This window comes from Talpa europaea (assembly GCF_964194135.1).
Source record: "Talpa europaea genome assembly, chromosome: 8".
Taxonomy (NCBI): Eukaryota; Metazoa; Chordata; class Mammalia; order Eulipotyphla; family Talpidae; genus Talpa; species Talpa europaea.
Window position 1 is genome coordinate 121,465,459 of NC_140075.1, and position 24,770 is coordinate 121,490,228.

At 50.9% G+C, this 24,770-nt stretch overlaps 1 protein-coding gene across 1 annotated transcript; it reads left to right on the plus strand.

Moving 5' to 3' along the window:
* Positions 1-324: 324 nt before the first annotated feature.
* Positions 325-4,805, plus strand: EIF5 (eukaryotic translation initiation factor 5; the record flags this gene model as incomplete). The annotated part of the gene is made up of 10 exons (XM_084241342.1): positions 325-396; positions 505-586; positions 839-1,011; positions 1,288-1,399; positions 2,440-2,582; positions 2,766-2,924; positions 3,202-3,363; positions 3,685-3,849; positions 4,145-4,279; positions 4,703-4,805. 10 exons carry the CDS (start codon positions 325-327, stop codon positions 4,790-4,792), a joined length of 1,293 nt encoding a protein of 430 aa, XP_084097468.1. The 3' UTR covers positions 4,793-4,805.
* Between the last annotated feature and the right edge of the window lie 19,965 nt (positions 4,806-24,770).

A 24,770-nucleotide genomic window follows, 5' to 3' on the forward strand; every position in this document is an offset into this window, starting at 1 on the left:
CCCTGGACTCGGGTGCTTTGTAACCCAGGGTCACTCTCGGGCCGGTTGGGGAGCTGTTTCCCCTGCGGGAGTCTCGTTAAACGTGGGGGTTTGTGTGTCCCTCTCCTCTCTTTCAGAGCTGTTGCGCAGCCATTGGTACCTGTATTGGGGAAACATAGCATACACGCAAGAAGCTTACAGCCTCAGTGGCGAAAACTTTTTCATGTCAGAGACCGAGAACTCTTGCAGTCGTTTATGTCATCCCTTCTTCTCCAGACAGAAGATACCAAAAAGTTGCAATCAAAGATCTCTTCATCTTATTGATAAGGCCACTAATAAGCCAAAATGTCTGTCAACGTCAACCGCAGCGTGTCAGACCAGTTCTATCGCTACAAGATGCCCCGTCTGATTGCCAAGGTAAGGTTCGTTTTCATTTGAGTCTCAGGTTGTAAGTGGTGACCCTAGATCCCTCAGAGTGCGTCTCCTGGAGTAGAGGGCACAATGAAACAGTTTGTTTTTTTTCAGGTTGAGGGCAAAGGAAATGGAATCAAGACAGTTATAGTCAACATGGTTGACGTTGCAAAGGCGCTTAATCGGCCTCCAACGTGTAAGTAGTTCTTCTTGCTTCTGAATCTTTGATGTGCTAATCTTGTCTGAAGTGTGTGCTAATCATAATCAGCTTAAGGGTTAAGTGGAACTTTGAACTTAAAATCAACTGACATATTGCCATTACACAGAAACTACCCTGGCAGCACATACTTGCTTTGACCTAGTAACTTAGGAAACCTGAGAAGTGCTGGTTACGTATACGCAGATGAATACACTGTAACTACAATCAATTGACATTTTTCCCCAATAGATCCCACCAAATATTTTGGTTGTGAGCTGGGAGCACAGACCCAGTTTGATGTTAAGAATGACCGGTACATTGTCAATGGATCTCATGAGGCGAATAAGCTGCAAGACATGTTGGATGGATTCATTAAAAAATTTGTTCTCTGTCCTGAGTGTGAGAATCCTGAAACAGATCTGGTGAGTGTCAGTGGGCTGTTTGTCAATAGAAGGGAAAAAATAGTGCAGCTTTTCTGATTAGTCCTGTGACCGTCATCAGATCATCTTCCTGAGTTAGAACTTGATTAGAAGTAAATAACAGCAATCTCAAATTATTAAATTTATTACAGTAGGTGTCATGGGAGGGGGTGGTTTTTAAGGTAAAGTTGGTGCTGTTGGATATTTTCACACACTGTTCCTCTCAGAATTTTCCTCATCTGTTATGGATGACATACTTGTTTTTACTCTCTCTGGCAGCATGTCAATCCAAAGAAGCAAACAATAGGTAATTCTTGTAAAGCCTGTGGCTATCGAGGCATGCTTGATACACATCATAAACTCTGCACATTCATTCTCAAAAACCCACCTGGTAAGTCATGATGACCTGTTGGAAACAAAATGGAAGTTTTTGTTGTAGTTAAACTGAATTTATGATCTCTAAACTCTTAGTACTTAAGATGGCTTTGAAAGATGTACCATCGTATGATATACTGTTTTTTGTGTTGTTGGTTTTGTTTTTGTTTTTTTAAAGATTTATTTATTTATACAAGCACTGGGTATAGTCAGAAGCACGGGAGGGTGAGAGAATTCACCAGAGCAGGGAGCAGAGCAGGCAGAAGGACCGAAGTACACTGCTGAGGGGAGCAGCGGGCGGCAGGAGAGGTCTGCGGGCCATGTGGGACCCTCCTCTGGTGGCCAGGGAGCAGCTGGGGATTAAACCAGCGCTGCAGAGGCTGCGAGCAGCTTCGCAACCCAGCGCTCAACCGCTGCGCCACCGGGGAGGCCCTATATGATATACTGTTAAAAGTGAAAATCTGGCTGGAAAACTACCATATTATCAATTTATTTTTAATACGCCTTCTTTTAGGATGGTTGATGAAATCGGTGTTATAAAGCAGAATTGTGACAGGATGGTAGCAAGGCATCTATTTTGTAAGGGCAAGGGGGTGGCACCTTAAGCCTAGGGAACTTGAGAGTACTGCAAGCAACACTCTGTGCCAGATGATCAAAGCTGTCTGACACAATTTGAGCTTGCTATAGCATGAAAGTCTAACCTATTCCGGTGTTCTCCCCTCCATGAGACGAGCCGTTATCTAGACTTCAACAGCGTTCTAAGTGAGCTGAAGTTGAGATATGTCTGGGTTTAAGTTCCTAAGCAATGAGAGGAGGAGGAGTGTGAGTGATTTGTTTCTAAGGGATCCCCTCTTAATCTTAGTGGATACCACTGATGTCGTGAGGCGTTTCCTTCTTAGCCTGAGTTTCTTAACTTAAGCACAGTCAGTGTATACATTGAGTTGGTGAATTCTTTTGGAATTACAGGTGGTGCGGTAGTAGTGGTTTTCTGGAGAGGTCAGGGTTTACCATGGTATTGAAGTGACAATCCATGGCACTCAATTTTCTTCTCTACAGAGAATAGTGACAGTGGTACAGGAAAGAAAGAAAAGGAAAAGAAAAATAGGAAGGGTAAAGACAAGGAAAACGGCTCCGTGTCCAGCAGTGAGACTCCACCTCCACCGCCGCCCAATGAAATCAGCCCTCCTCCGCACGCTGTGGTGAGTGCAGGCTTGTTTGGGGGGGGGTGCCTAGAGTGATGCAAAGTAAATGTATTTGGTTGGGATGGGCAGAAAGAAGGAACCTTATTTTCGTAGAAAAAGAAGTTGGTGTCATTAACTTGATAAGATACAAAATAACTTTTTGCATTTGTAAGTCTGCTCAAGCCTGTTGATTGTGAACAGGAAGAAGAGGAGGATGACGACTGGGGGGAGGACACAACCGAGGAAGCTCAAAGGCGCAGAATGGATGAAATCAGCGACCATGCGAAAGTTCTGACTCTCAGTGATGATCTGGAAAGGACTGTTGAGGAACGAGTCAATATCCTGTTTGATTTTGTTAAGGTAAAACATTTATTTCTGTAACAATGAACGTTTTTGTAACAGCCCAGCCTTGGGCTTTTATTAAATATCTGTCCCTTCAAGGTGAAGGGTTGGCAAGCCTACTTTGACGTGCTCATTCAGGGGTTTTTGGAGCATAATGAGGGTAACATGAAGGCTGCTGTGATTCCTTTAAAGGCCCTAGATTTGTCATAAATTAGGTAGCAAACAAGGCCACAAAAACAGGGACTCGCGGGTATATCTAGAGCAAAATTTTACTGGAGTATATTTTTCTTTACAGAAAAAGAAAGAAGAAGGCATTATTGATTCATCTGATAAGGAAATTGTTGCTGAGGCAGAAAGACTGGATGTAAAAGCCATGGGCCCTCTTGTTTTGACTGAAGTTCTTTTTAATGAGAAGATTAGAGAACAAATTAAGAAATACAGGCGCCATTTCCTACGAGTAAGCAAATTAGATTTGTAATGAGATTACAGTTCTGACCTTGGGAAGATTTTAACCTCTCAATCCTGTGTTCCTATTATCTTGGATATGGAGATAATTGATCTACTTAGAAGCATGTCAGTGTCTTAAAAAATGCACGAAAATAAATGTTGCACGTAGTCTCTTATGTGTAAAATAGTACATCTTCACGTATTGATTGGTTTTTGAGCTGTTACAGGGCCTTAGTCTTACGGAATATTCTTAGGACAGTGAATATATTTGTTAGAATTGTCAATTCAGGACAGCTGAAAAAACTTGTTAATCAAGATAATCTATTTGCAGTTTTGTCACAACAACAAAAAAGCTCAGCGGTACCTCCTTCATGGTTTGGAGTGTGTGGTAGCAATGCATCAAGCTCAGCTCATCTCCAAGATTCCCCATATCTTGAAGGAGATGTATGATGCAGACCTTTTGGAAGAAGAGGTCATCATCAGCTGGTCGGAAAAGGTGGGGAATAAATACATAACCGTTTCTGGTCGTTCTAGTAACTTATCTCTGTTAAATGCAGTTTCTGTGCTTGGCTAGTGTAACTACATGTAGGTGATTTCTACCGTGGCCGTTTCCTAGCAGAGAAACTACTTACCTTCAAAGTTATTTGCTAAGTACATGTATCCTGTTAAGGATTCAAGAATCAGAAAAGTGACCCGGTCCTCTGAAAGACTCACTATGGGCAATTACATAAATATCTCAAATTATTTTCTAGATCCTCAAACTAAGAAAGCTGTACTGAACATTTTTTTAGGCCTCTAAGAAATATGTTTCAAAAGAACTTGCCAAAGAGATTCGTGTCAAAGCAGAACCATTTATAAAATGGTTGAAGGAGGCAGAGGAAGAATCTTCTGGTGGCGAAGATGATGATGAAGATGAGAATATTGAGGTAAAAATTGGAGAAAGTGTTGAAACTTGTAGTAGTGGGTGTTTGAGAATTATAAAGTAGTAGTTGGGGGTAATTCCAAACTTAAAATTTCTAGATGTAATAAAGTGCAGCCTTAGTGATTTGAAAAATAATCGTTTATGGGGGACTGTGGTAAGGAAGATCTTTCACCCCCCAGACATTATTTTCAAATGTCTTACTTAGCAAAGTAGGGGTTTGGTGCAGGTCAAGTATAGGGCTATGCTGGTGGTCTAAAAATTACAGATAAGGGTATTTAATTTTTAGATTTCGCATACCAGAAATTCACATACAGGTTATGGCTGCATTTAGACCATTTTTTCTTTGCCAACAATTAACTGTTAATGTTCTTATAAGTAGATTTATTAGGATAAAGGTTTCCAATCAATAAAAACATTTGTTTATCAGGTGGTATATTCGAAGACTGCCAGTGTACCGAAAGTTGAAGCTGTGAAGTCTGACAACAAGGACGATGACATTGATATTGATGCCATTTAAAGGGGTGGGTGCAGCCCAGCTTAACAGTGTAATGCTGCGAATTGTTCTGCATCATCAGCCAGAAGTGCAACATGTATGTGCAAAAGCTGAAATGGCTTAACATCATGCTACACTTTCTACTAAAATTGTATTGCTGTGAGTGGTCTGTAATTAAGCCCAATGAGACATCTAGGGAGTCCATACACATACCAGTGAGCAGATGTAGTTTGCTTATTTATAGCATGTTTGTTTTTGAAAAATTAGTGGTGGACATATTTGGATCACATTTATACAGTTATAAAATAAAGATTTGATTTTGGTCATTCTTCAGATTTTTGGCTCTGAATGACTTAAGCTGAAATAATTGGCTCCTAATAAAAATGTTGCACCATTCTTTAACCTGATAGGATTCTCGGAGCCTGTTAGATTTTCGGCAGAATGTAAGCATAAACCTATTTGTTAATACCTTATTCAGCCATTAAGTATAGTACTTTTAAGTCTCAACTCTGGTCCCTTGAATTGGCATTTGGTTGACGTACGTCCTCCCCATGCCAATGTGGACTGATGATCAATTGACAGTGCAACATCTTTATCTTAATAAGAGGTAAAAATGACCTGAGTGTCCTATAAGTAATTTTAAGAGCAGGTTTTGAAACTTGAATTTTTTTTTTCCCAGTTTGTGTACACTTGCCCCAAATTGTAGTCTTTGAACTCATGTGCATCGCACGTTGGATGAGCCAGGGGAAGTACTGCATTAATAAGTAGATATTCTATGTGTATGTAGCTGTTGCTTTGTATTGAGAGAAACTCAGACTTTGGGGTGTGATTAAATAGTAAGCTCTATGATTTTATTTGGATGCAGGAAAAGGTGCACTTAATCTCTAGCAAAAACATTTTTCAGCTCTTAGGTTTAAAATATAATTTCATAATGTTTAGACATTGTATATTTCCTTGGGGTTCTTTCATCATTTTACACTTGGACACAGCTTAATGCATTTTAGGTTTGGGTTGCCACCTGGCCAAGATAAGTGTTCATGTCTATAACTTGGTTTTTTGTTGTTGATTTTCAGTGTCTTATTTAAAAAGCTAAAATCACACTTCAGAGTTGGAGCTTATATTTTGATGTGACACTTGGGGTGTTTTTATTTCACATTAAATATACCCAGTCACCAAGAAGTCTGGTAGAGGCCATGGAGTGCAGGTGACCAGTGACTTAGCCCATCTGGGTGGGGCTTTAGATTGGGAATAACTTCACTTGGGGGTCTCAGCAGTCAGCTGGTCTCAGCTCCATTACCACAGGTTCTGGCGATGTCTGAGACCGCATCTTCAAGGCAAAGGCTCTTGCCTTTGTTCTTACCACAAAAGGTGTGGTGGGAATCCAGACCCCATGTTAGTTTTGTGTGCAGCTGGCTTACATGGTTCCCCTCTGACTCTTAGTGACCTAGCTCATAGACTACAATGAGACCTTAACATGTGTATGTAAAAATTTTTTCACATTGAAATTAGCAAATATTTGATATAATAAACCTTGTTAGCTTGATACTTTGAGGAATTAAAGTTGAGCATTTTTACTGGAGAGATACAGATTGGCCTTCAAGCTGCCTTTTGATAAATTTTGATGAGAGTGAAGTGGGAGCCATATAGTTATGTGCTTTGTCTCACCAAAGAGAAAGGGTTTTAGAAAAATTCACATCTTGCCTAGGTTTCAAGTTCTTTGTCAAGGGCCAATTTGCTTTCAGTAATAGAAATTCTACAGGACGTACTGGTGACCCAAGCTAAGTTGCATTCTGTATAACCCAGTGTCAAGCTAATCAGGTTCAGTTATACGGCCTTTTTCTTTTTAATCTGAAGGAAAAAACCTGTTCAGGGCTTCTAAACACTAAAGAGAAAATTTTGGCTTAAAACCAGTGTTTTGTCTGGTGCCAAACTTGCAATGAAATTCAGATCCACGTATGAATTTTATCCAGAGGCTGTCCTAATAGAGAAACCCTTCGCCTTGCTCTATTCGACTGTCTTAAAATTTCTTGTTTTAAACAGTTACGTTAACTTGATTAAAACAATGTTAAAATTCTATTTCGTCTCTGATTTAATAAACTTAGCCCAGGTCTCCATTTTAATAAGATTGGAGCATTGAAATCTGTCCCAGTTAGTTATTGCTGTAGGTTCCTGTCGTTGGGCCCTTGAGCTCAGACAGGCAATACCGATTACCTTGGGTCATTGACTTCCCCCTTCAGGGACTCATTTGATCATATCCTGAGCAGGTCTGTCTGGCCTCCTGCAGCCCTGGTGGGTGCTGGTGGGGAGGTCGCCATCAGGAGCACAGCCCTGTGTGACTGCAGACAAGCGTCTGGGGGCACAGGGCGGTGGGGGGATTACCAAACAAGTCTTCTCTGAAGTTGATGAGCTGACAGTGTTTGGGTCCTGCAGGTTTGAGAGGGACCCAGTGTAACTCACCTGGTGAGGTGTTGGGATTCAAGGGGCCGCTGTCTGCTGCTGCAGTGAACTGAGTACTGACACAAGCCCTTAACCCAGAGATGCCTTGGATATGGCGGCTGTTCTAAGAGGCAAGTCTATTCTGAGATGTAGGTGCTGATGTCCCAGGGCCACTGTTGCGCCCCTTCAGTGTGCTCTGTGTGGGGAGCTGTGTCCTATGTGCCCCTGTGGCACATGTCCACATGTAACATCTGTCCTCAGTAGCCCATACAGCGGCCATACAGCCCTCGATTCCTAAGGACGATGCACCAGGAATGGAGAAACGTGGGAGATGACTTAGCATAGGTGTGTGCCTCGAGCATGGCCTTTAGGGTGACCCTTTGTGCCCTTGTTCATGAGAAGAGGCGCACTTGGGCCTTCTGTCCACCTCCAGCTAAGATGCTGGGAACTTGAGGTACAGAGACTCCACGGAACCTAGAGCCGCACATAGTGCTGATCTGTTAGTTACCGCGGGGCCTGCTTTGTTGGCTTGCTCTGGCTCCCTTGAAGGGGCATAGTCACTTGGGCCTCCCTGTAAAACTCGCCAGCTGTGCCCGCAGCAGGGATAGCTCCTGTGTGCGACAGCCTAGTGGCCAGTAAAGTGAGGTCGTTCCTGACTGGGCCAGGGGGAAATGGCCAGGGAAATGCTGTCTGGAAGAAGGGGTAAAAAAGCCACCTCTGAGTGGCTCTGGACACCTGAAAAAAGGGTTGGGGGTGCCTCCCCTGGTGGTGCAGCGGTTGAGGACTGTGCTGCAAGGCTGCCCACAGCCTCTACAGCGCCGGTTCGTTCCCCGGCTGCCGGAGAGGGTCCCACAAAAAGGGTGGGGGGGGCTTGGCTCCGGCCAACCCCTGGTGTGCCATCAGGTGTGCTCAGACCACACCAGGTGGGTGACTAGGTAGGCCTCAGCCCCGCTTGGTACTACCTAACGGCTAGCAGTAGCACTTTGTTTTGGTTTTTGGGTTTTTTTTTTTTTTTAAAGATTTTATTTATTTACACAAGCATTAGGTACAGTCAGAAGCGCAGGCGGGTGAGAGGATTCACCAGAGCCAGAGCTGGGAGCAGAACGGGCAGACTGACGAAACACTGCTGAGGAGAGCAGTGGGCGTGGCAGGAGAGGTCTGTGTGCCATGTGGGACCCTCGCCAGCCAGCTGGGGATCAAGCCAGCGCTAGAGGCTATGGGCAGCTTCGCGGCCCAGTGCTCAACTGCTGTGCCACCGGGTAGGCCCTGCAGTTGCACTTTGAATAGTATATGGACTTGACAGGGAGGCAATAAGCCCAGAAAAGAGACCCAAAGTCCCACAGCCACATGCGGACTGGGTGCCCGGGGCTGCCTTAGGTTCAGACTTGAGGTCCTCTACTCTCTGATCAACTTGAGCTGAGTGAGGAAGGTCCTTGGGGTGGTTAAAAATGGGGATTGACTAGCAGCTGGCAGGGGACTGTAGCCTTGTGAGGTGATAATCTACAGGGTCCCAGAGAGGGCAGTGTCAGTCCCTGCCTCCCCATGGTCTGCCTTAGGCCTTGGGCCAGTTTGCCTCACTTGAATTTGACCACACCCAAAGGTGCCCCAGACCAAAGTAGACAGGAGTGGGAATTGCAGAGGAGAGAACATTGGGGGACTTTGAAGACTCATGTTACCAAGGGCAACTTCTCAGGAGGAGGAGGGAGCATACCCAGGAGTGGAGACTTCTGTAGTGGATGCCTTGATGTTGGGGGTACGAGGCTGGGGGGAGGCAGCAGGGCTCCTGCATAGAGGCCTGAGGTGGGAAGCCTACAGGCTGCAAGGATGGGATTACTCTTAAAGCCTCGGGGAAGGGGGGGGCACGAGGGACGGTGCTGTTAGAAGCCAAGAGTGGGGGAAGGTTGTCAGGTGCCTTGGGGATCACTGGTCAGATGACAGCGCGGTTCACCCTGGGGAGGCTGGGATCCCCAAGCTGGGCATACCTGCCGAGGGCCTTGTACTCCAGATTGGCAGGTCTGGGGCAGGCAGAACTGGGTACGCAGGTGCAGAGAGACTTGAGCACAATGTGCTTGGGGCTTGGTGTAGAGGGTGGGCCCCAGCGGGGGGTCTTGGGAGATTCCGGCCGAGTGGTGTCCAGGCCCATAGTCTGGTTTGGGCCTCGCGCTGCAGGAGAAAGTGCGGTGTGCCTCGAGCTGGAGTGTCAGTTGTGTTCTTTTGATGACAAAATGCCCAGTAACCCTTAAAACGTGAACTTGAGGGAAGGGTGGGGTTTTGAGGATTCACATGGGGGAATTGGGACCCTCCCTGTCCAGGCCTTGCGCAGGCCGGGGGACACGCAGGTGCAGCCTGTGGACACAGTGCCTGAACAAGGCGACTTCCTCTGGGGCAGCTTGCTGAGTGTCTACACCTCATGCTACCCCTAAGCCTCCTGGCCCTCTGGAACTGCCCTCAAGCTTTAGCCTCAGGATGTGGCTTTCTCATAATTCCCTGTAGCCACCCAGCTTCTGTCCTGCTAGGTGCGCAGTTCTCACTCCCCCAGCGCGGATTCCTCGGTTAGGCCTGGCAGCCCCATGGTCCTCTGCGTGCCTTTGGGTGGGTTGGTTCATTTTCAGGGGCAGTGAACCCTGGGGCCCCCAATCAACTGCCCGAGGGCGGGCGGGTGTCGGGATTCAAGAGGTGACAGGAATGCTTCCTAAGGGCTTGTGATTGGGGTGACGGAAAACCCTGCACTTGGAGACCCCACAACACATTCCTTTCACTGGAACCTGTTCTGTAGTTCGCCTTTCGGGCATTGTCCAGCAGCTGCCTCGTCCCAGCCCGGGCAACAGCACGGGGCTGCCTGTGAGCTTCCGGTTACTGCAGGGGGGCAGGATGGGCCCTGACTCGGGGTCTCAAGGGCTGATGGGGCAGTGCGCTTTGCTTTCAGGAAGCCGCTGGAACTTGCCTGATGGGAGCTGTGGGCGCTGAAAGGCGGTCGGAGGTGGTCTCCTGAGGGGACAGTGGGAGAGTCAGAACGTCCTCTGGGCCGCAGGGCGCCCAAGTGGCCCTGCCCAACAGATGCCGCCTCTTGTGTGAAAGGAAAAGACTGGCCAGCCCCAGTCCCGTGTAGACTCTGGACACCCACCCACACCCGGAGCCCCTGGATCGGACCCTCATCCCAGTGCACCCCACCCAGTTCAGCTCAACCAAATCAAGACAGATTCTAACTGAGCAACTGGCGTGGGGCCGTGATCAGGGGCGCTGAAGGTCAGAACTTCTAAACTGGGGGAAATGGCCGGAAGTGTGGTCACACTTGGGAAAGGAAGCGAAGGTGAAAAGGAAAACTAAAAAACGTTTCAGGAGTGTAACAGCATTTGAAGGCAGATAAAGTTGGATTCTAAAAAAATAACATTCTTGGGCCTCCCCGGTGGCGCAGCGGTTGAGCGCTGGGTTGCTAAGCTGCCGCGGCCTCTGCAGCGCGGTTCGATCCCCGGCTGCTCCCCGGCCACCGGAGGAGGGTCCCACATGGCGCGCAGACCTCTCCTGCCACCCGCTGCTCCCCTCAGCAGTGTCCTTCGGTCCTTCTGCCTGCTCTGCTCCCCGCTCTGGCTCTGGTGAATTCTCTCACCCTCCCAAGCTTCTGACTGTACCCAGTGCTTAAATAAATAAATAAATAAATAAATAGATAAATAGATAAATAAATAAATAAAAAATCTTTTAAAAAAAATAACATTCTTTACATTTGAAGAATAAATACATTAAAGATCACGGAACAACCGCTTAATAAATGAGTGTATAGATGGGGCCCACCCGAGGCCTGGGGGTGTGGAGGACAGGAACGAAAACCAGATGTGGACAGGCGAGGTTTCCCTGTAAAAGTAAAATTGGGTTTTATTTTTATTGCAGTTGCTAGCTCGCAGCACTGTACATGGTTTAGAGAGGCTCACACCACACCCCGGCCAGGGCAGCAAAGTTCCCCAAGGGCCACGGCGCCCGTCCTAGTTCGCTTGTGTGAACACCAGGTGCCGGAGACCCATTTCGGGCCTGAGTGAGTGCAATTGCTCTGAAGGCCCCAGCCGGTAAAAGACAACTCACTCTGCAGAAATAGCATTTTTAATGCATTGCTCCACTCACCAAAAGCACAAGGAAATGTCACAAGCAAATAGGGAACTTGAACTGGAAGAGAGAACCTGGAGGAGGAAACAGCAGAGACTCTGCAGCCCTTAAGGGGAGCGCCCAGGCACAGGCTGCACCGTTGCCACCAACGAGCCAGGGTGGCACCTGTGCCCGCAGTAACTAGGGCCCTGGAAGGCAAGCAGACCTAGGAGTGACCCCTGTGGCTCCCTGAGGGGCCAGCCTCCTCCAGGGCCCCAGGCTGGCCCCGGCTTAATCCCACGAGTAAGTCCCTCCAAATACAAGGTCGCAGAAGAGCATGACCGGCAGTAAGGACGGACGGTGAGGAGAGCTTCCCAGAGGCATCCCCCACTCCTGGGTGCTCATCAGTTACATTATATATAAAATTTTTCTGGTTTTAAGTGTGTGGAAATGAATGCTGGGTTGGTTTTCTTTGTTAGTTTCTGTAACAATGAAACAATCAGGGATGCCCAAGACCTATTAAAACACAACTTGAAGAAACAAAACATAGTTGCAACTTCTGGTTAAGAATTGTGGGTTGAGGGCCTCCCCTGGTGGGGCAGAGGTTGGAGCGCTGGGCTGCGAAGCTGCCCGCAGCCTCTGCAGAGCCAGTTCAATCCCCAGCCGCCGGCAAGGGTCCCACATGGAGCTCAGACCTCTCCTGTCTTGCCCGCTGCTCCCCTCAGCAGTGTACTTCGTCAGTCTGCCTGTTCTGTTCCCTGCTCTGGCTCTGGTGAATCTTCTCACTCTCCCACACTTCTGCCTGTACCCAGTGCTTGTATAAATAAAAAAATTAATCTTTAAAAAATTAATTAAAAAAAAATTGTGGGTTGAACCTGAGCAAACCCAAATCCCTCCCAAAACTGAACTAAAACGTCAGTAAAGTCTGTCTTTAAAATGCAGACAGGGGCCTGCCCTGGTGGTGCAGGCGGTTGAGCACCGCACTGTGAAGCTGTCCGCAGCCTCTGCAGCACGCGTTCAATCCCGGCCGGCTGGCGAGGAATCCCACATGGCGCGCAGACCTCTCCTGTCTCGCCCGCTGCTCCCCTCAGCAGTGTACTTTGGTCCTTCTGCCTGCTCTGCGCCCCGCTCTGGCTCTGGTGAATCCTCTCACCCTCCCGCGCATCTGGCCTGTACTCTGGTTCTTGTATGAATGAATGAATGAATAAATAAATCTTTTTAAAAAAGAAATAAAATGCAGATGGTTCTAGGCCGATCTCAGAAGGCAGCACCTAGGCAACAACTGCTTTTGCTGAATCTGATGCGACAGCCCTAGAGCCCGAGCCAGCTGACAGCTTACAACTTCCAGAGGACTTGGGTGGGGAATTGCTGTTCATTCTTTTTTGTTTTTGTTTTTTGTTTTTTAAAGATTTTTTTTTTAAAGAATTATTTATTTTATTTATATAAGCACTGGGTACAGTCAGAAGCGCGGGAGGGTGAGAGAATTCACCAGAGCCAGAGCGGGGAGCAGAGCAGGCAGAAGGACCGAAGTACACTGCTGAGGGGAGCGGCGGGCGGCGGGAGAGGTCTGCGTGCCATGTGGGACCCTCACCCGTGTGCCAGGGATCGAACCGGCGCTGCAGAGGCTGCGGGCAGCTTCACAACCCAGCGCTCAACCGCTGTGCCACCAGGGAGGCCCAAAGATTTTTTTTTTTTTTTTTATGCTGTTCATTCTTGGTTAGTTTCAGTTACGAGCAAAGAGTGGTAGTCTTGGTCATCTTCCAGCTGGCCATGGGACAGTAACTGGAAGGAACTGAGATGCTGTAGAAATGAGCACCAAATTGTGGGCGAAAGGGCACAAGGCCTCCAGTTCCAGCCATCAGTGCCACGTGCTCCTTTGTGCTTGGGGTCCAAGCCATCCAGACAACGAGCGCCATTGCGTGCCCCTCTTCAGGCTGAATGAGAGAATATTTTCTCGTTTTCAGAAAAATACTTGAAAAAATATTGGCTGAAAGCTTTCAAAGTAAAGGATAGACATGAGCCTCAACAAACTCCAATAAAGTAAGCTCAGAAGGAGCCACACTGAGACAGCTTACAAGCAACGAGATTTTTTTTTTTAAGATTTATTTGTTCATACAAGAACTGGGGTACAGGCCAGAGGTGCGGGATGAGAGGATTCACCAGAGACAGATTGGGGAGCAGAACAGGCGGATCCACTGAAATCCACTGCTGAGGAGAACAGCAGGGAGACAGGAGAGGTCTGCTGCACCATGTGGGTAGCCCCCTGGCCGGGGGTCAAACTTGTGCTGCAGTAGTTGTGAATAGCTTCACGGTGCTGCTGCGTCTTAACCCCTTGCACCACAGGGGAGGCCCCGCAAAGAGAATCTTGAAGGCAGCAGGAAAGAAGCAATTTGTCACATGCAGGTATCTTACTAAGAAAATACTCAAGGGTCTCATCAGAAACCTCAAAGGCCAAGAGGCAGTGGGTTGACACATTCAAAGCGCTGAAAGGAAAGTCAGCCAAGAATAACATTAGGGCCTCCCGGGTGGCCCAGGGGTCAGTCTCAGGCTGTCACTGCTGGGGCCTGAGTTCAACCCCCAGCCAGGGAGCTGCCCCACAGCAGACCTCTCCTGTCTCCCCGCTGCTCCCTTAAGCAGTGAATTTCAGTGGATCCACCTGTTCTGCTCCCTACTCTGGGGAGTCCTCTCACCCCTGCACCTCTGCCTATACCCAAGTTCTATACAAGAATAAAATCTTAGAACTATATATATGTCGTTCCTTAACAACAAACACTTAAACTTACAATGCACTGTTACTCCAAATTTAAAAAAATTCTATTATCACAACTGTCCTTTCAGGGTGAGGGAGGGACTGGGGCACCCTCTGGTAAAAGGTGAGATTTGCTGCCACTAGACCCGCCCTGCAAGAGCCACTCCAGGGTCTGCAGGTGAAAGGAAAGGGCACGGGGCCGTGGCCCGGCATGAAGAAACAAAGGTCCTGGTGGTGGCAGATCCGTGGGAGATTGTTGAAGCTAGTGCTGTTGCATCAAAGGTTTATCGGTTTTCAACATAATTTGAGAGAATAATGCATTAAAAATAATTACTAATCTAAAAGTATTGTAGCTGGTTTTCAGCTCCACGTTTTATTTTCCACATAATTTAAGAGACTAATGCATTGAAAAGAATCACTTGTTGATGTCCAGGCACACACTAGGTGCAGGTGCGGCTTTGTGAAAGGACAGCAGTCATCTTTCAGGACTGATCTGAAATGAAAACTTTCACTCCTGACCACTTGATTTAAAAAAAAAAAGCAATTTTGTGACAACTGAGCAGTAAAGGTGCAGTTTTTGTCTGTTAATGAAATTACTCTGGTAGGAATTCTAATGAGTGTCATCACTTTAGGGTGTTAAGCACAATCCCCATGTAACCACGCAGAAAACAGCTATAGAATATCTACAAAAGGAAATGAGAACATCTAAGTGTGGAAAATGAATGAAATGCAAAAAGTGACAGTAATGCACTTTGTCCCAGTATAGTCAGGGACAAAACTATAATATTAGAAAAGAGCACAATGTCAAAAGTCAGCCTTTAATCACCAGTAGTTATTTTAAATGTAAAAGAGTAAATTCCCAGTCAAAAGAGTTTGACCAAGTGGATAGAAAAACAGAGGGTCCAGTGTGATCTGTGTATAAGAGACTCACTTGAGACCCAAACGGAAATTGAAGGTGAAAGGAAGGATGGGAAAAGTTACTCTACACTAATAGTGGCCCTGGGGCCTCCCTGATGGCGCAGGGGGTTAAGCACAGCTCTATGACGCTGTCCGCAGCCTCTGTAGCACGAGTTCGATCCCCGGCCAGGGAACAACCCACATGGCGCCGCAGATCTCTCCTGTCTCGCCCGCTGCTCCCCTCAGCAGTGTATTTCAGTCAATCTGCCTGTTCTGCTCCCCACTCTGTCTCTGAATCCTCTCATTCCCCACACCTCTGGCCTGTACCCCAGTTCTTGTATGCATAAATAAATAAAATCTTTGAAGAAAAAAATAACAGGAGTAGACAGACACCCTGGAGAAGGCTTTATGCTGGAACATAAACAAGGAGAAAGACCTACAGGAGGTTTCACTCATGTGAGATATAAAAAAGCAAAACCAAAGAACAGGCGAAACTAAACTAAAGACCTAGAAATCTGACAGCAGAACTGAGGTCCCTAGAGGGAGGCCAGGAGGTGGGAGCACAGGGCAGGGTGAGGGCTGTGGCTGCTTGGTGGCAGGAGTGCATGGCGGATACACCTGAGGGGGTGTGAAAATATCCTCCCAATCACATCCAGTGTTGTAAACCAACGTGACCGCCATAGGAAAAATTATTTTTTATTTTTTATTTTTTGTTTTAAAGATTTGTTTATGCATACAAGAACTGGGTCCAGGCCAGCGGTATCAGGGGGGAGTGAGAGGACTCCCCAGAGACAGAGTGGGGATCAGAACAGGCGGATCCACTGAAACCCACTGCTGAGGGGAGCAGCGGGGTGACAGGAGGGGTCTGCTGCGCCCTGTGGGCAGCTCCCTGGCCAGGGACTGAACTCGTGCTGCATAGGCTACAGACAGCCCCACAGGTTGCGTCTTAACCCCTTGCTCCACCAGGGAGGCCCCTCCATTTCTTTTTTTTTTTAATTTAAAAAGAAATAAACAGGTGGACCTCCCTGGTGGCGCAGCGGTTGAGCGCTGGGTTGCGAAGCTGCCTGCAGCTTCTGCTGCACTGGTTCGATCCCCGGCCACCGGAGGAGGGTCCCACATGGCGCGCAGACCTCTCCTGCCGCCCGCTGCTCCCCTCAGCAGTGTCCTTCGGTCCTTCTGCCTGCTCTGCTCCCCGCTCTGGCTCTGGTGAATTCTCTCACCCTCCCGTGCTTCTGACTGTGCCCAGTGCTGGTATAAATAAATAAACAAATCTTTAACCAAAAAACAGGAAGGAAGGGAGGAAGGGAGGAAGGAAGGAAAACAAACAGGCAGGAAAGATTAGTACCTAGAACATGTAAGAAATTCCTGAGCGGGACTAGGGCTGACAACACAAAGTAACCCCACACGTGTGCACGCCGTCTCCGGGACCTGCTCACCAGCTGATGGATATTTGGATTCTTTCCCAATTTTGTACAATTATGAATAAAACTGCTCTGTCATCCACAGACGAGATCTTGCTGGGACACGTCTCCACTCTGGCACGTTCCTGGGGTGGAGTGGTGCCGGCATAGCGCACGTCCCCCTCTGGAGGACTGTGAGGCACAGCTGCTGTCCCGCCTGATGTTCCCACCAGCAGTGCGTACCCCAGGGCCAGTGTCGCCACGTCCCCGCCCACCTGTGGCCCCAGCCAGTGTCCTGGGGTGGCCACAGCCAGTACACGCCCAGCACCTGGACAGCAGGACGTGCCCCTGCGGTTCTGGAGCCCTGCTCTGTGCCCGGGTCCCTCCCCTCTCTGAGTGCGTCTTGCTCTCAAGGCTTCCAGAGTCTCCTATTTTTTTAAAGATTTATTTCCCAAAGATGTATTTATTTATGCCTACAAGAGCTGGGGTACAGGCCAGAGGTGTGGGGGGTGAGAAGGTTCACAGTATCAGAGTGGGGAGCAGAACAGGTGAATCCACTGAGATCCACTGCTGAGGGGAGCAGCAGGGAGACAGGAGAGGTCTGCTGCACCATGTGGGTTGCTCCCTGGCCAGGGATCGAACTCATGCTGCAGAGGCTGTGGACAGCTTCATAGGTCGTGTCTTAACCCTTGTGCCACCAGGGAGGGCCCTTTTATTTTTTTAAAGATTTTTGCATACAAGGACAGGGGTGCAGGCCAGAGGAGTGGGGGGGTGACAGAACTCACCAGAGTGGGGAGCAGAACAGGCAGAAGGACCGAAATACACTGCTGAGGGGAGCAGCGAGGAGACAGGAGAGGTCTGCTCGCTGTGGGGCTGCTCCCAGGCCGGGGATCGCACTCAGGCCATGGTGGTGACCTCCTGAGACTAACCCCTGGGCCACCAGGGAAGCCCAATAATGCTTTCTTATATCCCACAAGTTTTCATGTGTAAAATCATCATTGTTTTTGGGCCTCCCTGGTGGCGCAGGGAATAGTCTCAGAGCTATGAAGCTATGGGCAGCCACTGAGGCCTGAGTTCGGTCCTCGTCAGGGAGCTACCCACATGGTGCAGCAGACCTCTCCTGTCTCTCCACTGCTCCCCTCAGCAGTGGGTCTCAGTGGATCTGCCTGTTCTGCTCCCCACTCTGTCTCTGGGGGGTCCTCTCACCACTGCACCTCTGGCCTGTACCCCAGTTCTTGTGTGCATAAATAAATCTCTAAAAAATAAAATCATCATTGTTCAATTCTCATTCTTTTCTCCATTTTCTTGACCTATAAATGATCTGAGTATACGCATGTATAGGTTTCTGACTTTAGGGTGTTTTAGAAAGTTTTGGGGATTTGTCGCTGTTCTCATGTTTGCTTGCTCGCCTTCGGTGTACCGTTGGGAGTCTGCGCTCACAGAATCTCTCCGGGGCTTCGCGGTGTCGGAGGCCTGTTCTGCTTATTAACATTCAGGCTCATCAGTTACTCATCCCACTTGGACACGTCACACGCCCCGAGTCATCGCTCTCCTGCCCTCCTCGTGAAAGAAGGCTTTGAGCTGGCAGCCCCCGGGGGAGGGCGTGGAGGTGGGACCCAGGACTGACTCAGGCCAGCCCGGGCAGCTCTGCAGGGAGCAGAATCTTATTGCAACCGCTGAGCAAGCCCCGTTCTGCCTGGCCCGCCCGGCTCCTGAGCCGCCCCTATGAGGTCAGGGATTTATCAAGATGAAAGGATCAGCCTTGGAGGATTTCACTTTCTGCTTCTGCCTTGTCTTTGACCTGGAATGGGTCAAATCTTTTTGGTATACGGTAGCAAATATTTTCCAAGTGCAGCCACGACAGCTGCTTTCCCAGCTGACGTGTGCTGGGAGCATGATGCTCCATCAGAGCTGCGGCGATCGGCTCGAGAACACCTCTGTTCCCTGCTTTGTCCCCAGTGCTCCAAACACGCTTGGGGCAGGGGAGGGTGGGCAGGGTCTCCGACAAGGTCAGGTGCCAGGCAAGGTGGCCGCTCCCTGGCTACTTCCTGTGTGGAAGTCACGAGGAGGGACAGGACACTGTCAATTGCTGTTACATACACCCTAGTCACTACTTTTAAGATAAAATGAAATCCACTACTGGCATAGGAAGAATCAGCCTCCTTTCTTTAAAAAACACATAAATCGGGCCTCCCCTGTGGTGCAGCGGTTGAGCGCTGGGTTGCGAAGCTGCCCGCGGCCTCTGCGGCGCCGGTTCGATCCCCGGCTGCTCCCCGGCCACCGGAGGAGGGTCCCACATGGCGCGCAGACCTCTCCTGCCGCCCGCTGCTCCCCTCAGCAGTGTACTTCGGTCCTTCTGCCTGTTCTGCTCCCCGCTCTGGCTCTGGTGAATTCTCTCACCCTCCCGCGCTTCTGACTGTACCCAGTGCTGGTATAAACAAAACAAACAAACCAGCAAACAAATAAATAAAGCATGCCTCTATTAAAAAAAAAAAAAACACATAAATCGGGGCCTCCCTCATGGTGCAAGTGTTGAAGTCTCAGTATTATCAAGCTATCGGCAGCCACTACAGCCTGAGTCCGACCCCCGGCCAGGGAGTTGACCCACAGGGCACAACAGACCTCGCCTGTCTCTTTGCTGCCCCCTCAGCAGTGGATTTCAGTAGATCCACCTGTCCTGCCCCCCATTCTGTCTCTGCTGAGTCCTCTCACCCCCCATACCTCTGACCTACACCCCAGTTCTTTCATGGATAAACAAATCTTTTTTTTAAAAGATTTTATTTATGCATACAAGAGCTGGGGTACAGGCTAGAGATGTGGGAGGCGAGAGGATTCACCAGAGAACAGAGTGGGGAGCAGAACAGGCAGACCTACTGAAATACACTGCTGAGGGGAGCAGTGGGCAAGAAAGGAGAGGTCTCAAAAAAAAAAAAAAAGGAAAGGAGAGGTCTTCTGTGCCATGTGGGTTGCTCCCTGGCTGGCTGGGGATCGAACTCGTGCTGCAGAGGCTGCAGATGGCTTCATAGTGCGGTGCTTAACTCCTTGTGCCACCAGGGAGGCCCGATAAACAAATAAATCTTTAAAAAAACAAAACACAAAACTCGCCTATGTAAACTACCTGCATATTCTGGCCACACTTTCTTGGTCATCTTGTCACTTCAAACTGGTAACTCTGGCTGCATGGTCAGTCCCAAGAAACCGGGGTGTGCTATACCAGAGGATGGCCCCTGGGAGGTCAATCCTACTGTCTGGTACCTCACCTGGCGAAGCTCTCCAGATAGGACCAGGTAAGGAGGTGGCTGCAAGGAGCAGACGCCCTCAGGCCCCGCAGGAGGTGCGACCTTCCCCACCCAGCGGAGTAGGGCCTCTCTCTGGCTTGCCATCCTGGCGGGGCTGGCTTTCTTTTTTTTTTTTTTAATATTTATTTATTTATACAAGAACTGGGGTACAAGCCAGATGTGTGGGAGGGTGAGAGGACTCATCAGAGACAGAGCAGGGAACAGAACAGGCAGATGGACCAAAATACATTGCTGAGGGGAGCAGCGGGGGCGGCAGGAGAGGTCTGCCGCGCCATGTGGGTATCTTGTTTGCTGGCTGGGATGGGATGTAACCCATGCTTCAGAGGCTGTGGACAGCTTCACAGTGTGGCGCTCAACCGCCTGCGCCACCAGGGAGGCCCCGTGGCTCTCTAATTTAAGATTTATTTATTTATTTATACAAGCACTGGGTACAGTCAGAAGCGCGGGAGGGTGAGAGAATTCACCAGAGCCAGAGCGGGGAGCAGAGCAGGCAGAAGGACCGAAGGACACTGCTGAGGGGAGCAGCGGGCGGCAGGAGAGGTCTGCGCGCCATGCGGGACCCTCCTCCAGTGGCCGGGGAGCAGCCGGGGATCGAACCGGCGCTGCAGAGGCTGCGGGCAGCTTCGCAACCCAGCGCTCAACCGCAGCGCTACCGGGAAGGCCCTCTCTTATTTTTTAATAAACATGGACTTGACCTACAATTCTGCTCTGAGATATATACCCCAACGCGCTAAGGACGGCCTCGCTGCACGTATAGGCCCGTGAGGCTGCGGGGCTGCTCCCGATAGCCAGAGGGTGCAAGTGCTGTCCTCCAGGGTGTGGACGAGGAAACACAATGAGGGTGTCCAGGCAGTGGGGTGCCATTAAGCCACAGTGGGGTGCCGTTAAGCCACGAAAAGGAACGAAGCGCAACACTGCACTGTGGAGGGCCTTGGAACGTGGTTCTGTGTAGAAGAGGCAAGACACAGCTCCGGTGCCTGAACCCCCTCGCATGAGATGTCCAGGATAGGCCAGCCCTTCGCGACAGCAGCGTCACTACTGGCCACGCTTGGGGCCGGGGGTGGGAGGGTGGTGGGACGCCGCCTCAGGCACAGGGGAGCTTCGTGGGTGACAGGAGGCCCTGGAACCGGGTAGAGGCAGCCGGACAGCACCTCCTGGGCACTCAGTCCTGACTTTGAAATGCTTTGAAATGGCCGATTTTATATCACATGAATTTTCCTCAATGAGTTATTTTGAAAAACTGAATACAAATGTCATCTCGAGTATCCCTCAGGAATAGTGACAGCCAGACACCCCGACCCCTCATCCCTACCTTCTCTACCCTCTGAGGTGACGCAGCCAGCACCCTGATTTCGGGGTTAATTACCCACTTGCATTTCCCCCGATGGTTTGTCCCGATGCTTGGGCTCTCGCGGGACAGACTGCTTGGCTCTCGTGCTCTCATTTCTGAGATCTGCATCCACGCCTCCTGCTTCCTGAGTCCGTGGGCAGCTTTTCAAGGCCACGTCCTGCTCTCGCTGCTGTGCGGAGCTGTCCTGGGGGGTCTCTCCACACATGCCCTTGGGGTGCCAGGCCCTTTGTGCATACAGAAGTGGCCTCAGGCTGTTCCAGCGCTTTCCTTCAACAAGCAGCAGCTCGGATGCCAGGCGCACGGCCGGCCCCCAGGTTCCTGGGGTAAACATGGGCACGGCCGCCGCATCCTGGGGGCCGCCGACCTGGACTTTACTTGCGAGTCCCAGGCGGTCTTCCAAGATGTCCATTGAATTTGTTTTTACCAAAGAACCGGTTTTTGGTGTCCCCGGTCCCGTGGTGGTGTTGGTGTTTGTGTGCGGCTCAAAACCTTTCCTTTGTCATCTGTCCCCACGCCCGCCGGGGACCACTGCTCGCCATTGGTGCTTGGTTTTGCAGGCTCCTGGGCCCGCAGTCTGCGGCTGGTGCCCGGCACCACAGTGGCCTGGGCTAACATCTGCAGCAACAGGTGGATTTAAACCTTCATCCTTCTGCTTATTAGCCACTGCGAAGCGTCGGTTCTGGACCGTCCATGTTTCCGGGCGCTGACTCACGCGTGCGTGCAGGCGTCCTGAGCGGGAGGATGCGGTGCTTTGCCAGTCATGTCTTGTCCCAGAGCCAGGTCTGTGTTTTCTCCATTCTATTGGGGTTTTGGCAAGCACCGGCCAGGGTGGGGGGCTGCCGCTGACCGCGCACTGCGCCTGGGCCCGGCGAGCACACTTGTTACCAAGGACACCACAAACCGTGGATTTAAACAGTCTGGTCGCCGTCATGCACCCCTGATGGTGATGGCCGCTGCCACGCCCTGAGTGGTAGTGGTTGTGGATCCTGCGCGTGTATGGGCGATGCTCGAGAACGCCTCTGTTCCCCGCTTTGTCCCCAGTGCTACAAACACACTTTGGGCAAAGTGGGCGCCCTAGAAACGGGGAAGGACAGGGCAAAGGAGAGAGGCGGGCAGCAGAGGGGGGCACCTTTAAAGGCTCATGTGGCTTTTTATGGGGGTCTGGGGTCAGTGGCTGAGGCAGCAGCTGAGCACGGGAGGGAATGTTCATCCCCAGAAGAGGCGGCTTCTCCCCACGCAGGCAAGGGGCTTGCGGTCAGGACCAGCCCTCGAGGGGGACGCTGAGGGCCAGCAGCCAGGGCAGGCTTTACCCACCTGCTTCTCCCCCCCTTTCCTCCGTGCCCCTGTCTTTGTAGCGAGTGGGCGTGAGGGCGAGGGCGCTCCTTCTGCCCACGAGCGGGAGCCAGCCTTTAGCCCTCTGGGCTCCCGTCCCGTCCCGTCCCTGACAGCATCAGCAGCGCCGTGGACGCCGGCACCTCGTCTTGCATCTCAGGAGCTCTCCCCAAGGGCTTCTGCTGCCTATCCAGGGAGGGAAGGGGCCTGGGCGAGGCGAGACTCTCTAGGGCCCGACACGTGTGGCCTAAAGGGGCCCCTGTGTCGACTCCAGGCTCCATGCTCACCCCAGGGGAGGATGTGCAGTGTGGCTGGCGGGGAGGCCTCTGCTGCAGAAGGGAGCTCTGCTGGGTGTTCTCTCCGTGGCCCCAGAACAACCTCGAGCGGGAGGCACTATCATTCCTCTCTGATGAAGACATGGCCCCAAAGACATGGACTGATCTGCCCAATGTCACCCAGCACTCAGGGTCACAGCCGGGGCTCAAGGTCCAGAGCCGCCACTTCCCCACACAGCCCTGAGGACGCTGTTCTCAGCATGGTTCCCAGCAGGCAGGGCGGGTCGAGAGAGCCACGGCAGGCCTGGGCTTTGCTCCGGCAAGACTTGTGTGCCATCCTGCCAGATCCACACCTGGCAGGGCTGAGGGCTGGACAACCTCAGCCCGGGGCCACTGAGTGCTGGGACAGCTGCCCCTTCTACCTCCTCACTCCGCAGGCCACCCCAACATTGCAGGGCCTCATGGGCACGGACTAAAAGGTGACTGCACGTCTTGGGCCAAAGCTGACTTTTTCAGGGGCTTCCCTAGTGGTGCAGGGGTTAAGTCTCAGCACTATGAGGCTATCGGCAGCCACTGCAGCACGAGTTTGAATCCCGGCTAGGGCGCTGACCGACAGGGCATAGCAGACCTCTCCTGTCTCCCCGCTGCTCCCCTCAGCAGTGGATTTCAGTAAATCCACCTACTCTGCTCCCCACTCTGTCTTTGATGAATCCTCTCACCCCTGCACCTCTGGCCTGCACCCCAGCTCTTGTATGCATAAATAAATATAAATCCTTTTTTTTTTTAAACATTTATTTATTTATTTATTTATACAAGCACTGGGTACAGTCAGAAGCGCGGGACGGTGAGAGAATTCACCAGAGCCAGAGCAGGGAGCAGAGCAGGCAGAAGGACCGAAGTACACTGCTGAGAGGAGCAGCGGGCGGCAGGAGAGGTCTGTGCGCCATGTGGGACCCTCCTCTGGTGGCCGGGGAGCAGCCGGGGATCGAAACCATGCTGCAGAGGCTGTGGGCAGCTTCGCAACCTAGCGCTCAACCGCTGCGCCACCAGGGAGGCCCTAAATCCCTTTTTGAAAAAGCTGACTTTTTCAGATGCATGAGTTGAGGGAGGCAGAAGGCTCAGACGCATCTCAGGAGCAGTTACCATGAGGAAAAGGGCAGCATCACCCACATCTGTGCTGAGCCTTGAACCTGGCTCTGCTGTGTGACAGCTGCATGGGGACTGAGCTGGGTGAGCCAGCCTAGTCCTCACCCGTGGACAGCCAGTGATGCCCCAGCAGTCCTGTGGGAGCTTAAAGATTCAGCTCAGGTGCAGAGGCAGGTACACGGCCGGGGCTCAGCGCCTGTGCTCGGACCTTGGGCAACAGAGCCCGGCTGCTGGGGCAAGTCTGGGGGGGCTCTGCAGGGAAGTCCGCTGAGGGGCTGTGTGAGGATGGGAGGAGTCGGGGAGGCCGGGCCGTCACCTGGGCAGGACAATGCCAGGAACAAGGTCCTAAGCTTCCTGCTGGCCTCTGAGAGGCCGAAGAGGCCGTGGGGCGAAGGTTATCAGGTAGCGGATTGAAGGAACAGCAGCTCCACGAGTGGGGACCCTGGTCCCGGTCTCACATTTCTCAGAATCTCCAGGCTCCTGCGGCTTACCTGGGGACACACCGGGCCCAGCCCCTCCTTTCTCCCTGCCTCCAGGCATGCTGATCCCAAGCGTGGTCCCCACATGGACTGCACTCAGTCTCTGTGACTTTCTTTCAGGGCTCGGCTCTATCCCATGCCCCCCAACCCCCCGCCCCCAGCACACACACAGTGGCTCCCAAGTCCCAGCAGCTGCCAACCACGTGGCAGGTGGATGTGCTGGGTGTGCTATGGCGCGGCAGTCAGGCTGAAGCAGGCCTTCCCCATGCGGCAGCTCACAGGCCAGGGGGCCAGAGAGCTGACTAGTTGGCACGAAGGCGTGAGGCAGCTGGCTGGGAAGCACTGGGACGCAAGGGACAGAGGCCCAGCTGGCATAGCCCCAGCAAGTGGGCGCTGTTTCTCTCGCAGAAGTCAGAGAGCCAGTGCCGGACTCCCCTGCCACCAGGGCCCCAGAGTCTTCCGGCCGGTGCCGGGCTGGCTGCAGCAAAGCGCCCCATGTGCTAGGGGCAAGACGGGCCGGGGCATGGGAACACTGGGCCCACTCTGGCTCTGAGCTAAGTGGTT